Consider the following 18,641-nt stretch of genomic DNA (forward strand, 5'->3'; position numbering starts at 1 on the left):
TTTGCAAAATTTATTTAATAGATACATGATGTGCTGAAGGGTCATTTCTTGTAAATGGTCTGTACTTACATAGCTCTTTTATCCAAAGCACTTTACATGTACGTCACATTCACCCAATCTTGTGTCTGCAAGCTTCATGTCTCAAAGCTTCAGTTGTCTTCACTGTGATATAATTTCATGGTAAACTTTTTCAACTGTGAACATGTTTGAAGTGAATATCAAAATACATTGTTTACATCTTTGATTTGTGAAAATGAGAAAATGTGACTTATCAAAATATCATTCTAGGATAAAGTCATTTAAATAATAGATATTTTTGATCATTCCTTCCATATAGCTCAATAAGTAATAATTTTTTTGTCAGAAATTAGTTTCAAATATCTTTTTAAGTGTTGACCAAAATAAAAAATGCCTCAAGGTGTTTTCAAAAAGCATTCACAAAAGACTAGTTCATAAAATTATCAAAGCAGGCCACTAGGGGAACATTTCCTAAAGCCTTTCATATTATTTTATGAATCTTACAGGGGTAGAAAATGTTTTGGTAATGCAAATGCAAACAGTTGTTGACTTAGATTGAGTATGAATTATTTGTCTTTAATCACTGCTGCACATAGTTATACTTTATTGTTAATGAGTAAAACTTGCTTCGAGCCAAATCAGTAGTTTTATCAGTGAGCCTGTTTACATACACACCAAAAATTGAATCATTATCCGATTTCTGGATTTATCAGTCATTAGATTATTCAAGTGATCGTGTAAACAGCATTGCGTAATATGCTTCATCATGTAATGGCAGTAAGCTTGTTTACATGAACATCAGATTCCAACAAATGGGAGTAATCAGACAATAGTAATAATCAGATCAAACATATCTGGTGTATATTTTAAAGTCCATTATCAAATTTATACATAATGACATAAGACTTACTGAACAATGTAAAAACTATGATTAACAACATGGGAGTGTTGATGTAGAACAACATAAAACAATGAAGTTCACTATTGCACGTGGACACTTGAGGGTAAGATTTTAGAGCTTCACCATGTCCCCATCCATCTGGCCCAGCTCTTGGAAACTTGAGTTTCATCAAAATGGGGGTGGGAACCCAAAACCCAGAGGACTTTCTGGGAACTGAAAGAAGGTTCCCAGGATGTTGTTGTGAATAAGGGAACATTAAATATGTTATGTAAAAGTTTTGTTGTTTTCTAAAGTTGTTACTGTTAGAGTTCATGAACAATGTCTTAATCCTTATCAGATAACTCTGCAGAAAAGTTTAAGGAAAGCTCCACAAATGGTAGCGGATTCTGTCCCCAGCAGTCTTTTTGGCCTAAATTAAACTACTGGTTGTTGCCCAGTGGAAGGAGCGCAGAGCGGCAGGAATGCAGCTCTCAGACCGGGCAGCAGTAGCTCCTCCGTCAAACGTGACGTCGCTGGTTCCCCGCTGAAAAACTGAACTTTTCCACGAATGAAAAACAGCGAATCCAAAAATACTCTCCCCCTCTCTTTCTCTCTCTGACCGGACGCCTCGGAATATGCGGACGCTTGCTCGTGGACACCGCATCCCGCTGTCAAAATGTTAACGCACTCGCCTCGTCGCATCGACTCCGTGACTGTTGTGGCGGTTTTTTGTGTAACTGTATTGTTGGCGAAAAGCTGCGAGTGTGTCACCGAGGAGGACGATGAGGTGCTGGAGAAAAAGCAGCTCACGGAGTTTTACAGTAAGTTACCAGTAATGCGGCTGCTGCTCGCTTGTTCTTTTAGTTGTAGCCTAGAGCTCTGCACACTAAGTCCACGTCTTTTTGTACTTCTGCATGGAAGATAATTGTGTACAGGAGATAAGGTCCGGGTATCAAAGTATAATCCGTTTTTCTGACAAAACCAAAAAACGAAATAACAGAAACAGCGCCCCCTTTTCTTTTTTTCGTTTTAAACCAAAAACGGAAAAACGGTTTTTGCTTTCGGCCCAATAAAACGAAAAAACGAAAAGATCCAAATCAAATAACGGCCGAAATTTGGTTTTTGCAAATTCCTTGTTTCGTTTTTTTGTTTCTTATTCGAGATAGTGACGGCTGGCAGACCGGAAGCGGAAGGAGAGTGTTAACACTTCAGAACAAAAGTAGCGTGCAAACAGCTGGTTGTTTGCCAGAACGAGATGTTTAATCATTATTCTATCTGTGTAGGAGCCATATAAGTCGTCATGGATAGTGATCAATGGTTTTATGGATTGTTTTTTTTGGTTGCCATGGTGATGGGGGGCTCTGGCGCTGGTTTGCCAGAGAGAGGAGAGCTGGTCAGCCGTAGTTTTGTTGACCGCTTCAGTTTGTCCAGTTTGCCACGCACTCATTTGTCAAGTTGAATTACAGTTTGCCTTGTTTAATGTTCCACAACTATGTAGCCTACATTCCATTACGCATGTCATCAATCACACAATAAACCGGATCAAAGCAGCAAATCTGCGTGCCTCAATAACGAAGCTGTTAAGTGCGTTTAACTATTTTAACTTTACATAGACCACAGTAGCCTACAGACCTTCGTTGCTGTATGCTGGCACATTTATTGGCACCTCCCTCTACAACGCGTTGTGTTTTTCTTTCTGATGGATGTTAAGCATCATCTCGCCGTTTCCCACCAACGAACCCCTTTGTTGAAGCTACGAATTCACTCATCATTGCATCAATGAATAAACTCAACAGTGTACGTGTGTGTGTGAGCGCGCGTGTTTATGTGTGACAGCAGGTGTGTAGTGCATCCAGGTGGTGGGCGTGTCCAAACAAGGAGCGGCTGCAGCTTTTGACAGATTACAGCAACAGGCTGAAATCTCCGAATCTAAATGTCTGACAGTTCCTCAAACATTTTCTCTAGTCTCGTCTCCTAACTCGCGCACGCGTCTCGTCATGGGTCGTCAATGAAATAATTTCGTCATTGTTCACGAAAACAACTTTCCAGGATCTGGACCGGATCTGGTTTGCGGGTATCAAAACTACCTGACATCACAGCAAAAGTCGCTGATCTAAAATGACAAATGGATTGCGCCTTACAATACTATACACCTGATTTGCACGTTTGCCTGGAGAGAATCTGCATTATGGACATTTCAGCCAGAACGTGCAATGATGACTGGGATGAGACAGCTCTGCACGCACTATTTGAATACTACTGTAAATGTGCGGCCGCTATTTCTGCGCCTTGATTTAACACTTTTTAAAGGCAGGCGCGAGGCTGCACCCTCTGGGTGAGAGCGGAGGCAGCCATCTGCAGGAGTTCAGAGGTGTATCAGTCAGATGTTTGGTGCAGTCATTTAGTTCATTCTTAAATGTATCAATAATCAACACATCAAAGGGAAACCGTGAATCAACCTGAGTTTATATAAATGAAACTGAATATTCAACGCTTTGATCAGCGGTTATTAAATCAGACATGTATTTTGTCTTTCTATTTTTACTTTTAAACTCTGATGTTTGCAGTGCGCTCCTGACCTGGATGGAGAGCTCACCAAGCGCTCAGCTCTCCCTCCTCTACTTCCTGTGTGCCGTTCCCATCTCCAAGTCGCTCGAGACCAGCTGGTATTGAAAGCTATGTACCCCAACTTTGATCCCTTGCACCGGGACATAAATGACCAGCGTTACTCCTGATTCAGCGCTGTCATGGTTTACCTCACTGTATGGTCACAGAAGACGCACCTCATGATGTCAGACCATGTTGGCACAACACAGCAACTGCTTATCCATGTCCTGATTAACTAGCGACTTTTTTGGCTGTGCGGAGATACTTTCATCTATGGATTTTCAATTTTCCAATATTTCTCTTCCAATAATACCTCCATCTCCATCTTGCTAGTTGTGACCTTGGCGCAAGCAATCTTAGCGAATCACCCACAAACCCTGGCAAACTATTACTGTTATTTTTATCCCTCTAATTACAGCAATGTGAGGTTTTTACAATCAGTGGCTGTATCACTCTTCATGAGAGGTGTCCTTACTCTACAAGCAGAGCCTACTTTCACTGGAAGTACAGAATAACAGTGAGAACTGGGCTAAATTAGTACTGTTCTTTCCTCCTTTGTCTATATCTTGGCACACAGATGTTAACCTTTTAAATGCGTATTACTCCAGTGCTGCACAAGATCACATCATCTGAAAATAATACAACCAGTTCAGTTCAGTTGTTACTTATTAGGCAGAGGTCTGGTAGAAAAGGTTGCTGTACCATTAGGGCAGCATTCTTCTCTGCTGCTTTGATTACACTCTGAAACCTCTTCCTGTTGTCCTCAGTGCAGGCCCCGTGCTGTGATAGTTAAACCAGCAGGCTCTCAATACTAGAGTGGTAGAAGGTCTTCAGCAGTTCGGTGTCCATACCGTTCTTCCTGAGGACCCTCCTGGAAGGACACTGTGATGTTGGTCCTCCTCACTGTCGGGCCCATGTCTGGACCGCTGGAAATTACAGTAAAATACACCCTGACATACATTTAAGAGTGGATATGTTAGACCGTGTAATGTAAGGTTGTATTTTGCTAATTTGAAAACAGCCAAAAGCTTGCAAGTGGAATATCATTGTCTTGGTTTTAATGTGCTGAAACAAAACAACTGTATGCATGTCTGTGTGGTGTGTGAATAACTAATGGAACTAACACCTCCAAATGCACAATTCAGGAAACAAATAAGTACTCAGTAAACAAGAGTGCAAACACAATGTCATTTATTCCGACCACATAACACATCTCAACAGAACTATTTAACTAACTTAAACAAGTAACAACAAGAACCATATATAACCATTAACGCAAACAATGACCAAATATGGACAAAAGAAAATTAAAAAAATCAATCACGAATAGTGTCTTTGAGTAACTGAACAGTCTCCTCCATGCCTGTCATTTCAAACATTTTTGTAACAAAGTCTGCATCCCGGCACTTTGGGCAGCTGGGTTCATGGGCCACCCATTGATCAATGCACACCTGGCAACCTATCAGGCCACGGCAGCATGAGCTTGCCACAGGGTTCCTCATTGGATCTGCAAGATGCATGAAAATTGTTTGTAAGAACAATTAGTTGTTCATGATTAGCAGCTTCATGTCAGTTTATTCACTTAAAGAGGAAATATGCCGGAGGTCCGGAATAGCTGACATAATTAATTACATGACCTGACAGATTAGGAGTGAGAATGGAGGCTCTCTGTCGAAATTAACCTATCCCCATAATTATAAACAATAGATTTAGGGATGTCCCCGATTTCATTAATTTTGGGGGATTGGTTATCGGCGGATCAGTACATGTGAAACCGATCTTACTGTCTTCTTCTCTGTAAAGAAAAGTTCAAGATTTGAGCCGATAGCTCCGGTATTTCTTCAGGACGTAGAGAAGCCAAGCTAAGCTAAGGTGTTTGTGTTGGAATCTCAGTGTCAAATCGTATTATCGAGTTGTATCACATGAGCTGAAAGATCCAATTGTAAAGCTTCTTGCGGTGACGTGCTGTGTCAAAGATCTTTAGTTGTCGAGATGCTTCACTCCTCTGTCTGTGAGTCGTCTCCATGAATGAAACTTTGTTATGAACGCAATAATTGACGTCTAAGGACTAATATATCAATGGAATAGTATGGAATTTTACACAGTGCTGTAATTTATGCTACTATTACCCTTGTTACTTGTTTTTGTGCAACTTTTTTTCATTGTATATTAGAAAAATACACTGCAAAGGGTAAAATATTTGATGGAGCTCATAGCAGATAAAAACTGCCTCTAAGAATGGCATGAGAAACAGTGAGCAAATGGGACAATTTTGACATTTGTATTATAGTTGCAAGTTATATTTTTAAAGATAACTTTTTTATCAGCAATAACACAAGACGTACCGGACGATAAATCCCCCCAAAAATGCCCCCTGGAGTCCAAAGGGTTAACAAAGGTCCACCGGAAAAACATGTCTTCAATTTGGCAGCATTATGTGGTGAAAAATCGGAATCGGCAAAAATCGGTATCGGTAGATCAAATTTTTTAAAGATCTGTGATCGGCCAGAAAACTGCATTCGGTCTACCCCTAAATAGATTAGTAGGTACATTCCCTATGATTATCAGTGTTTTTTGTTTTTTAATTTGTGGGGCAGCGATGTGAGCTTCTCAACACACAATGATAATTGAAGGAAATTAACCAACTCATACAACTTAGGGATTATTAAATGCTTAACTATGCCTTATATGTGTTACCTTACACACCTCTGCATATGACGCATTTGAATGTGGCCTTGACTGATGCCACCTCCTCATCCGTCAAGGCTATTGTGCTAACTTTATTGGCCCTGGCAAATTGTCCGAGGTCTTGGAGGGCTTTGGTGATTGCTGGCAGCTGTTCTGCTGCCAGGACCAGCTCCTCCATGTTTGTGATGTGGCTCTCCTCTGTGACACTGGTGGAAGGCAAAACAAATTTGCAAATGAGAAAAGGTCCCTGCGGTTCTCCAATTTTAACTTGTTGACACTGTAGTTAGTCATGAGTAGATAAGCAAGCAGCTTAGTACTTAGATTACTTGCTTGGCCTTGCAATTTAAATAGTTGTTAGCTAGTTAAAAGGATAACATATTTTACCATATATATTTAAAGAATGAAAAATATAAAAGAAAAATAAAAAAATAACATTGTAACACTGTCATCCATATATCTATCTCCATTGAGCATGAAAAATCATATTTAAAAACACTTCTTACCCACTCCTCCTCTTCTTCCTCCTTTGCAGCTCCTCAAAGTCCAGTTGTGGGACAGCAACAACCTTCCTGGCATTTTGTCTCCAGAAGGCTAGGCCTGAAGCAAAGATACAACGCTGATTATTTTGCTGAAGGAGGATAATGTCTACTGGTGTTTCTTTACCAGTTTAATAAGCATGTTAAATGTTGTTTTGTCAATAAAATAAGTTTTAGTTTAAGACTTTCCATGTATGAATAAGCATGAGGCTTTCTGAACTTATGGCTTTAATGGGCTGTCCTGTGGCAGACAGATGTCAGCAAATTCACAGAAGAGCTTGAACCTTGACCCCACCCCATGTCAATGATTTATAAGCAAGGAAAAGAAGTAGAGTAACATTCAGAAGTTAAAGTTTGTTACAAAACAAAGCAATGTTAGCAACACAAAATACACTATTGCGATTAGTCTATGTTACTGATTACTGTTTAGTAATTATGAGTGGTATTTGACGCTTATGGAATAAGAATAAGATATTTGCTCTAACAGGTGATTGGTATCACCCAACAGATGAGGTTACATCACTTACCTCTTGAAAAAGAGTTGAAGCTTGCCTGAATAAAACATTTAATTTCATCAAAGGATCGAGTGAACAAGGCATTCTGCCAAAGGTAAACAACTTAACATACCATTAGTCCCACTAGACTCCACTAACTTGTTCCCATGTCCATCGCATAGAACAATGTCCATATCGCTCCTCAGCTCCCTCCTCACTTTTTCAGACATTGCTGGAATTGTGGCATCAGCCAGGCTGAACTCCACAATGAGTGAGGCACCATCTATCGTCAGGCTGCCTCTTTCCACCCTTCCAAGTAATATATTCCTTCCAATGCAAAGACAAAGAGGGGAGAGGTACATAAGATTTGGCGATGATTAGAACTTTTGTGCATGTTATGCATGAGAGTTTTTAATCACCATTTCTTGTTTATTTTCTGTTAATAAACCATGACAAAGAAGGTTATTTGGTCTCATACCTGGTGAAAAGTTTGGCAGGACGTGGGGTAGGGGGCCCAGCATGTCCGGTGGATGTAGATGGTCTTGTCATAAAGGTGAAGGCTGGCTGTCTTGCAGGAGGAACTGTGACAATTAATCTTTTTTTTTTCATGAGATTTATGATGTTAGGTGACTATCAAAACCAACTCACGAGTTACCAAGAGGCTGACCAAGGGAATAAAAGCTATTTTCTGGACAAACTTCCATAGGCTAAGGCTTAAAACACAAACAGTGAAAAACCCACAAAAACCTTTAAAAACATCCAAAACAACAGTGCAAGCCAGCAAGCACGTGTGCTTCAGCAAAAAGTAGGAGCTGGTTTGATGATCAAGCATGTTTTTTTTTTAACTCCTCTAGCTTCCTGGAGATGAATATGGTGTCTGTACCTGCATGAAGTTTGCCCCCCATCCTCAATAAAATATAGTTTCTATTGTTTGTGCAGCATTTGCACTAGTTTATGCTGAAAAAAATTAGCGTTTGTCTTGTTTTAGAATTTATGGTATTGCAAGTTTACTATTGACACTGTGATATGTGTTTTGATGTAACATTGCTATGACTGTGACACCAACCACTCGTGATCACAGTTACAATTTAATTTGTGTTTTTATTACGGATGATCCCATCTCTATAAACGCCTACTTAAATTAAATATGAAATTGTAAGTGTAATAGCTGTAATTTGCCAGCAGAGGGAGTTTCTCCCAAAATGAGCGCTGGGTGTGTTGGCTTGCTGGGAGCTGCCTCTTTCTCATACCAGAACCTACCTCCTGCAGACTGCAGCTCGTGTGTTTTTGTAGTTTCCTTCCTGCAAAAATACCGGGCCCACCTGAGGGCTTGCAGCCTCCCATTGTAGTCAACATGAACTTAAAATGGTCTCTTTCCAAAGTACTGCAAAAATTTGCATTTTTCATTGCACTTCACCTGCTGATGTAAAATCACGAGTTTACGAGTGGTATCTAAGGCGAACACTGATAATGCATTGATATCAAATGGCCATTACAATCACAAACTTAAAATAAGTACACGGTTTATATAAATGGGACTGTCAGTAATAAAAACATTAATGCAACTGCAGTTGTGATCACGAGTGGTCGATGTCACAATCATGCTACATCAAACACACGTCAAAGTGTCAAGGGCAGCCCACAGAGAGAAAGTTATATGAGTTTATGCAATACTGGAAAAAACTGAACCAGCACAAATGATAATTTTTCAGCATAATCCAGCACAAACGAATGAGACCACTTTAGGCTCAGTTGGAAAATGGGAAGCTGCATGACCTCAAATTCACTTTTCAAAGAGTGTTAAATATCTCGAAATCTAAAGCAGCACCAACAATCACTTTTTCAACACAAACCAGCGCAAATGCAGCACAAAACTGCGTACTATTGAGACTATTTTCATCAAGTTTTATTGAGGATGGGGGCCCAACTTCACACAGGTTGTCTTTGTTCCTCTAAGATTGTAAATATAATGTACAATTTAGATGTGGACCAAACAATTGTCAATGCTATCTTAACTGTAGTAGAAAAAGTAGCCTACCATTTCTCACCCATTTTAGAAACACAGAACCAATAATGAATCAATTACAATTCAATTAATTTGTATAGCGACAATTCATAACAAAGTCATCTCAAGGCGCATCAATAACAGATAATAGCAGATAAATCAGTTACAATAATCATATGCTTTGGCCTTACCAGGAACCGCTTCAGACCGCTCCTCATCCCCACAGACCTCACATCGATGTAAGTCATCATCATCGATGTAGCCTGTGGTGCTGGGCAGTAGGACATCACCACCGTCCTTTATTAGATAAATTGTGGATGGGATCAGCTAAGGGAGAATGGAAGACAATGACTTTCAAAAGTTTGATACACTGTTATGCATCCACACAGTCCCACTTCAAACTTTGTTTTCTTCTCCTTCATTCCTAAAAGAACAACATGTCACTGTCCAGCCAGATCTTAATGTTATATTTTCCAAGTTGGCATATTGTCATGAACTATGGCTGGTATCACATAACATTGGTCTGTAATGCTTCCATCCAATGTTCTGTCCTGTTATTAGTCTTTAATTTAATGTGTTGCAGATTTTGTTTTTTTCTGACATGGTTTATATCAGTGCTTCTCAAACTTTTTAGATCCAGTGCCCTCTAGCTATTATCCAGACCTCCTTCCTCTCCCACCACAGATATACTGTATAAAAGTGGGATGAAATGAGACAAGATCACAGTATGAGGTAATTGAAAACATCAGGTAAGAATCTGATTTAGGATGACAAAGAGACCTTGCTGGGTCTGAGCTGGAATGATCTTATTTGTGCTGTTTCGGAAAAAGAAATGAATGAAAGAATGATAACATGTGGAAAACTAATATCTGCTGTTTAAATGTAGTTTTAGAGTTTTACCTGAATATCTAATGCCAGAGCAAACATATAAAGTTTTGGATTGCATCCGCCATGTGCCATCCCACCACAACAACCAAACTTTATTTTCCCTCACATTTTGTTACAAAGCCAAAAACTGCAGACACAAAGCCATAAATGGAGCATATTAACTGTTGTTATGGAAGAGTTTTAGTTAGAACATTAAAAGTTTCCCTCTGATTGAACATAACTCTACCACGTTATTGTTAAACACCATCATGTAATTACAGCAACTGTAATGAGAAAAATAAGAATTACCTTAAAAATCCGGGAAATGTTGTCCAGTGTCAGGTCCATGTGCCGAACATTAACACTGCGGGTCCCACGCCACAAAGTCACTCTTCCGAGATCCATATCCATATCCAGAACCAGAGAGAGGAATTAAGAGCAATGCTATTCGTTTCACACCGTCTGCCTTGCAGAAACGAATGCTTTGCCCGCTCAAATTTGTGACATGTCAAACGGGTATTAGTAGTCCTTAATAGGCCTACGTATCACGCACATTCACCCGCTCAAATTCGAAGTTGCTCCCGCGTATACTCACACAGAGATGGCTCTTGATGCACACCTAGATTTAATCAAAACTATGATGTCAAATGGCAAAACTTACAATGAAATTTCCAATACGTTGGTTTCAATGGGTTTGGAGAAAGGCGCGTCGGTCCCGAGTATAAAGAAATTCTGCGCAAGTCGGAACCTAAAAAAAAATAGACTGGTGTCAAAGTGTCAGTTGGAGGGCGCAGTTGTGGATGCAATTCAAGAGGTAAACGGCCTTCATATGATAATAAGTTTGAACATTGCTCACTGCCAGGTAGAGCAGCGGCGCTGCCTGTAGTAGGCCTACATAAACAGCAATTGATAGCATCATATTTAATTTAATGGTTGTAAACTGCCTATTCACAAACGGGATAGCCTGATTTGAAGACTGACATTTTTGTCATGCATTACTCTTCAGATCATGATGGCAACACAAATAACTGCATATTGGTGCTGGGTGGCCAGCTCTTGGCCACAGTGGCACTACACAATGAACGGATTTGTCACCCGTGTTCTGCTGAAAAAAGCACCTGTACGCATGCCGAGAAAAACTTGCTCCGCTAGAAGCCCAGTAACATGTTAGGGCTGGACAATTAATCGAATTTTAATCATGATTACAATCATGCCTTCTAACAATTATAAAAACACTGTAATCGAAGAAAAATCATTAATGTCACATGTATAACAGGAACACATATAGACTGGCTATTCATTTTTTTATTACCATTATTATTTTAATATATTATTTTACTCCTTTACTTATTTCAAATTTATTTGCAGTTGTTTCTTTAAAAAGTTATATTTGAGGTTGAGCTTTGGTGGTTCAATAAACACTTATTAAAATCAATAAATAATCGTGTACATTAATCGTGATTTCAATATCAATCAGAAGAATTGTGATTATTATTTTTTCCATAATCGTCCAGTCTACTACTGGTCTAACCACAGCCAATGTATCTTTATGATACTATAACATTTTATGTGTCCAAACCTCAGCTTGTGTGTGTGTTTGTGTTTAATACCTTTTATTCTTTTTTAGACAGGGCCGACTTATGGTCGGAGGTTGATGAAGGGATACCTCCATAGCAAAGGCATCCATGCCTCAGAAATGAGAGTTGCAGCTGCACTGAAGGCTGTTCAGCCTCCTTACCACGAGACTCGTTGCCAAGTGAGTATGCACTTAAAACTTCTTTGTGTTGTAGCCTATTTTAAGTTCAACGGTAAATGCAAATGCATTTCACATGTGTGACAATAAATCAGCCAGTGAAAAGGTCTGGATTTCCCTTTCTCATGTTTTTAAAAGTCTGTGCCCTACTGGGACTACTTTACTCGGAATGCACCAGGCCTCTTGTAGTTCTGTTGTGTCGTAATTGTTTTAAGTTTCATTTTTGGCCTGACCGCATGAGCCTAGCAGCCTAGCAGCTACACCGCAGAAATTGCCATTTGTGTTATATGCTGCATTAATCCTGTGTGTCTGAGTTCCGTGTGCGTTCGTACTTGACAAACCACACACACCAACAACCATACAAATACATCTATGCAGGAAACAAATCATCTGCACCTCCTGAACCTTCAGTAAATCTGGCTGAACTGTACTGATGGAGTTTGCCTTTTCCTTCTGACCGAGGACGATTCAGTTGACGCGCAATCCCGAATCAGTTAAACGCATACAATCCCAAAAACATGTTCTTCTAGTTGATGTTAGTGCTTTTCAATAAATGGCTCAATTTTTGTGAGATATGAAATTTTATCCATTTACAGCTTGCCTACAAACAGTTTATTGCCCCATTTCTATCTTTTAAGTCAAATATCCCTTTCAGTTACATTGAAACCATTGTCAATCTTTTCTCTAGGGCTTGAGGAATCTCAATCCCATGCCGTATCAAGCGGCATATTTTGGTCAAAAGCTTCACATGGACCAAAACGAAAAGATGGCCATGTATGGGGTGACATATGTGGTGGCCATAGATGGCTATAGCAGCAAGATTGTGGCCTACTCCATCATGCCTGTAAAAAACAATCTTGTTATATATGATGAAGTGTACAGGTGAGTTGATATGTGGATTATATATGTACAAAGCTGTGTGATTTCTGATGAAAAATGTTTTACTGATGAAAGTTTTTAACAACTGCCCTTCAAGTGAAGTTTAAGTTGAAGAAAGTTTGATAGTGTTTTGGCTTACAGTTGTATAGGAAAGAATAAGAGCCAGCTTGGACTGGACTGATCAAAACAATGTGCAGCTCATAGCAATAACAATGAAAAGTCTTTACCCTGTTGGCTTTTTATTATATGTTTTGTAGTATTATTATTATTAATTTTTCTAATGCAGCATGACATGATTAAGGGATGAGAAAAAATTTTTGAATGTATTTGGGTAGTAGTAAATATAAAATTATACATTGTAATTATCCACAGCCAACTGATGAGTCCATTCAAATATAAAATATGTCATTAATTTGTGATAGGGTGTGCAATTTGAATGAAATGGTTACGTTTTTTTGAGCTTTTATTTCTCTTTTCATTGATTGAAAAGGAATGCTGTTGTGACCTATGGCCTTTGGGATCAGCTGAGGGTGGATCACGGAGGAGAATTCTATCTCTCACTCTATATCCAGGAAAAACTGTCAGGGTACAGGTTTCGGCAAGACAGGGAACCATGCCAGCAGACAGCATCAACAAGGGTATTTAAAAGCTTTTCAAAATATAATTTTTCTCAACATGAAATATGTGTGTATGGGTATGTATTTTTCACAACAGAATTGAACAGAACAGAACTTATTGATGTTTTTGAATTCCCTTCTGCTCTACATTTTCACAGAACCACAGGATCGAACGTGTGTGGCCAGAGGTGAACAACAGGGTCACCTATCCACTGAAGGCAGCCCTGGTTCACCTGGTGGACCAAGAGCTTATTGATATGGACGACAGCACAGTCCGATACTGTGTGTCAAACCTGACCTGTCAGGTAGCCAGGATCGGAATCCAACGCTTTATTGATGCTTGGAATTCTCACACAGTTTCAGGTATTTCTTCAATTTTATGAGTTGTCACCGCGACACAAAAATAAGTTCCCATACCTGGGAGGTTGTTATGAGAATAACTTCCCCCTCAGCAGCACCTGGTATTGCCTGCTGCTTTCTCTGTTCCCACTGAACATTTTCAAGTTCAAAATGTTACCGTAAACGATGTGTAAATACAGCTCATCTTAAAAGCATTTTAAAAGAGTCCCTCAATTATTACACATTTTGTTTTATAGACTTAATTTGATAATAAGTTTAATTTTTTCATCATAACTCAACACAAATTAAAGGATTTTAAAGGATTTTAAAAATATAATCATTAGATTTACATAAGAACTGACAAACTAGCTCATTTATTGTTTTTTGGCTGCAAATCAGCACATAATGATTTCCTTCTTGATGACACATTCACATGAATTTGATATTACATAAGTTAAGCACCTGACAACACTTTACTGTTGGTGTTACAGTTGCCTGTCAGGCCAAATCAGACATACATGGACACAAACAGTTTATTTCTGTGTAATGTCAGTAGACTTTAGCATTACTGATACTGGGATGGGGACAGTTTGTTACAGTACAGTACAGCAGAGTGTGTCTCAATACCAAGAGAAACATACTGTACACTGATTCAACATTGTCTTTCATAAGGAAGAGGGATTCCAAATGTCCTGGCTGAAGGTGGATGTCAGGTGAAGCTGTCAGAACAACATCTGCCAGGTTCAGCAGAGGCTGCTGATCTCTACCTGCAGGAGAGGGGGGCAAACCTGACCAGAGAGTCAATATTTGGCACCAATCCCTTTCAGTCTCTGGAAGACCAGCAAAATGCAGAACAGCAGTTCAACATTGCATACCCAGACTTGGGGAGTCTGTTTAACAGTGCCGTGAACCAACAGCATCGCCCCTTCCAGGAAGCTGTAATGGAGCTGATCTCTGTTTTGCGGAGACAACAAGTCTAGAGGGAAATATGTGTTTAATTTTCTTTTGTCCATATTTGGTCATTGTTTGCGTTAATGGTTATATATGGTTCTTGTTGTTACTTGTTTAAGTTAGTTAAATAGTTCTGTTGAGATGTGTTATGTGGTCGGAATAAATGACATTGTGTTTGCACTCTTGTTTACTGAGTACTTATTTGTTTCCTGAATTGTGCATTTGGAGGTGTTAGTTCCATTAGTTATTCACACACCACACAGACATGCATACAGTTGTTTTGTTTCAGCACATTAAAACCAAGACAATGATATTCCACTTGCAAGCTTTTGGCTGTTTTCAAATTAGCAAAATACAACCTTACATTACACGGTCTAACATATCCACTCTTAAATGTATGTCAGGGTGTATTTTACTGTAATTTCCAGCGGTCCAGACATGGGCCCGACAGTGAGGAGGACCAACATCACAGTGTCCTTCCAGGAGGGTCCTCAGGAAGAACGGTATGGACACCGAACTGCTGAAGACCTTCTACCACTCTAGTATTGAGAGCCTGCTGGTTTAACTATCACAGCACGGGGCCTGCACTGAGGACAACAGGAAGAGGTTTCAGAGTGTAATCAAAGCAGCAGAGAAGAATGCTGCCCTAATGGTACAGCAACCTTTTCTACCAGACCTCTGCCTAATAAGTAACAACTGAACTGAACTGGTTGTATTATTTTCAGATGATGTGATCTTGTGCAGCACTGGAGTAATACGCATTTAAAAGGTTAACATCTGTGTGCCAAGATATAGACAAAGGAGGAAAGAACAGTACTAATTTAGCCCAGTTCTCACTGTTATTCTGTACTTCCAGTGAAAGTAGGCTCTGCTTGTAGAGTAAGGACACCTCTCATGAAGAGTGATACAGCCACTGATTGTAAAAACCTCACATTGCTGTAATTAGAGGGATAAAAATAACAGTAATAGTTTGCCAGGGTTTGTGGGTGATTCGCTAAGATTGCTTGCGCCAAGGTCACAACTAGCAAGATGGAGATGGAGGTATTATTGGAAGAGAAATATTGGAAAATTGAAAATCCATAGATGAAAGTATCTCCGCACAGCCAAAAAAGTCGCTAGTTAATCAGGACATGGATAAGCAGTTGCTGTGTTGTGCCAACATGGTCTGACATCATGAGGTGCGTCTTCTGTGACCATACAGTGAGGTAAACCATGACAGCGCTGAATCAGGAGTAACGCTGGTCATTTATGTCCCGGTGCAAGGGATCAAAGTTGGGGTACATAGCTTTCAATACCAGCTGGTCTCGAGCGACTTGGAGATGGGAACGGCACACAGGAAGTAGAGGAGGGAGAGCTGAGCGCTTGGTGAGCTCTCCATCCAGGTCAGGAGCGCACTGCAAACATCAGAGTTTAAAAGTAAAAATAGAAAGACAAAATACATGTCTGATTTAATAACCGCTGATCAAAGCGTTGAATATTCAGTTTCATTTATATAAACTCAGGTTGATTCACGGTTTCCCTTTGATGTGTTGATTATTGATACATTTAAGAATGAACTAAATGACTGCACCAAACATCTGACTGATACACCTCTGAACTCCTGCAGATGGCTGCCTCCGCTCTCACCCAGAGGGTGCAGCCTCGCGCCTGCCTTTAAAAAGTGTTAAATCAAGGCGCAGAAATAGCGGCCGCACATTTACAGTAGTATTCAAATAGTGCGTGCAGAGCTGTCTCATCCCAGTCATCATTGCACGTTCTGGCTGAAATGTCCATAATGCAGATTCTCTCCAGGCAAACGTGCAAATCAGGTGTATAGTATTGTAAGGCGCAATCCATTTGTCATTTTAGATCAGCGACTTTTGCTGTGATGTCAGGTAGTTTTGATACCCGCAAACCAGATCCGGTCCAGATCCTGGAAAGTTGTTTTCGTGAACAATGACGAAATTATTTCATTGACGACCCATGACGAGACGCGTGCGCGAGTTAGGAGACGAGACTAGAGAAAATGTTTGAGGAACTGTCAGACATTTAGATTCGGAGATTTCAGCCTGTTGCTGTAATCTGTCAAAAGCTGCAGCCGCTCCTTGTTTGGACACGCCCACCACCTGGATGCACTACACACCTGCTGTCACACATAAACACGCGCGCTCACACACACACGTACACTGTTGAGTTTATTCATTGATGCAATGATGAGTGAATTCGTAGCTTCAACAAAGGGGTTCGTTGGTGGGAAACGGCGAGATGATGCTTAACATCCATCAGAAAGAAAAACACAACGCGTTGTAGAGGGAGGTGCCAATAAATGTGCCAGCATACAGCAACGAAGGTCTGTAGGCTACTGTGGTCTATGTAAAGTTAAAATAGTTAAACGCACTTAACAGCTTCGTTATTGAGGCACGCAGATTTGCTGCTTTGATCCGGTTTATTGTGTGATTGATGACATGCGTAATGGAATGTAGGCTACATAGTTGTGGAACATTAAACAAGGCAAACTGTAATTCAACTTGACAAATGAGTGCGTGGCAAACTGGACAAACTGAAGCGGTCAACAAAACTACGGCTGACCAGCTCTCCTCTCTCTGGCAAACCAGCGCCAGAGCCCCCCATCACCATGGCAACCAAAAAAAACAATCCATAAAACCATTGATCACTATCCATGACGACTTATATGGCTCCTACACAGATAGAATAATGATTAAACATCTCGTTCTGGCAAACAACCAGCTGTTTGCACGCTACTTTTGTTCTGAAGTGTTAACACTCTCCTTCCGCTTCCGGTCTGCCAGCCGTCACTATCTCGAATAAGAAACAAAAAAACGAAACAAGGAATTTGCAAAAACCAAATTTCGGCCGTTATTTGATTTGGATCTTTTCGTTTTTTCGTTTTATTGGGCCGAAAGCAAAAACCGTTTTTCCGTTTTTGGTTTAAAACGAAAAAAAGAAAAGGGGGCGCTGTTTCTGTTATTTCGTTTTTTGGTTTTGTCAGAAAAACGGATTATACTTTGATACCCGGACCAGATAAGATGTGTGATTATTTAAATTGGACTTAAAGCTTTGGAAAAAGTCACCGGGTTTGCTGTGGTGGCCCCAAGATCACTGCGCGCCACTAATGCCCCAAGCTTCTATTACCAACAATTATTATTATGATAGCGTGTTAAAGTAATGAGGCCATAAAATATATAGTTATTTTGATGCTGGTAAAACTTTTAAGGGGATAAAGCAGGAAGCTGCATAAAACACCCGATGCACCGTTTCTGTTCAGTAAACTAATTAGTTTAATTGGCATCACGTTAGTAAAATGAGAAAGCTGAGGATAATAATGTAGCGATAGCAACACTTGAATGTATTTGGGGATCGCGCTGTAATATCAAAATATCCAGAGAATCCTGGGATATTTCTGTACTTGTAGAAAAAAAAGCCCCCAGGAGGAGCTGCAATAAAAACAACAGCTGAAATCACTGTACTGACTTTCCACGCTCGGAAACGTTTTTCAGCAAACACAAACCCCCAAGTTGAGTTTTTTTTTTTTTTTGTATGCATAGAGAACTCAAAGAAGTTACAGAAAAGTGACCTCTTACTGTAGACCCAAGTTAATTAAAAATGGACTGAGTTGTAGAGTCATGTGATAAGACTAATCATAGACCCTGTGGAAAATAGAAGATGGACTGACTGTGTTATCAGCTCACAGCTGATAGATGGCACAGTCCCACAATACAGCATTCGGCATCAAGGTGCATTAGCGAACAGGACATGGGAACCTACATATTTTAAAACATTACTTTATACAGGTTTTGGAGAAAAATATGCAGCCACAGAGACGTAGCCTATTTTATCTGGGAGGGCTTTGCTTGTTTTAGAAAGACAAAACTAAACAAAATTCCACACAAATTACAATAACACACCTCAAGACTCCAGAGTCGCCTAGAAAGATATGTTTTCCATTATATGAGAAAATTATTATTTAAAAAAAAAGTCTCTAAACTGTTTAGAAGTCAAAGCCCACA

The 18,641-nt window shown here is 39.8% G+C and overlaps 1 protein-coding gene and 2 long non-coding RNA genes across 3 annotated transcripts in view; 1 reads left to right on the top strand and 2 right to left on the bottom strand.

Moving 5' to 3' along the window:
- The first annotated feature begins 1,411 nt into the window (after window positions 1-1,411).
- pla2r1 (phospholipase A2 receptor 1) overlaps window positions 1,412-18,641 on the top strand; it is a 43,575-nt gene continuing 26,345 nt past the window's right edge. Inside the window, exon 1 of the mRNA XM_041980495.1 lies at window positions 1,412-1,719. Within this exon, the coding sequence (XP_041836429.1) occupies window positions 1,575-1,719 (145 nt within the window). The 5' untranslated portion in view covers window positions 1,412-1,574. The remainder of the gene's footprint in view (window positions 1,720-18,641) is intronic.
- LOC121636754 lies at window positions 4,680-5,394 on the bottom strand. Its single transcript, XR_006009765.1, has 2 exons — window positions 5,290-5,394; window positions 4,680-5,012 (listed from the first exon to the last, which is right to left on the bottom strand). It is a non-coding gene; the product is annotated as an uncharacterized LOC121636754 (long non-coding RNA).
- Window positions 7,412-9,564, bottom strand: LOC121636759. The gene is made up of 3 exons (XR_006009768.1): window positions 9,420-9,564; window positions 7,702-7,804; window positions 7,412-7,550 (listed from the first exon to the last, which is right to left on the bottom strand). It is a non-coding gene; the product is annotated as an uncharacterized LOC121636759 (long non-coding RNA).

Source organism: Melanotaenia boesemani, chromosome 1 (genome assembly GCF_017639745.1).
Source record: "Melanotaenia boesemani isolate fMelBoe1 chromosome 1, fMelBoe1.pri, whole genome shotgun sequence".
Lineage (NCBI taxonomy): Eukaryota > Metazoa > Chordata > Actinopteri > Atheriniformes > Melanotaeniidae > Melanotaenia > Melanotaenia boesemani.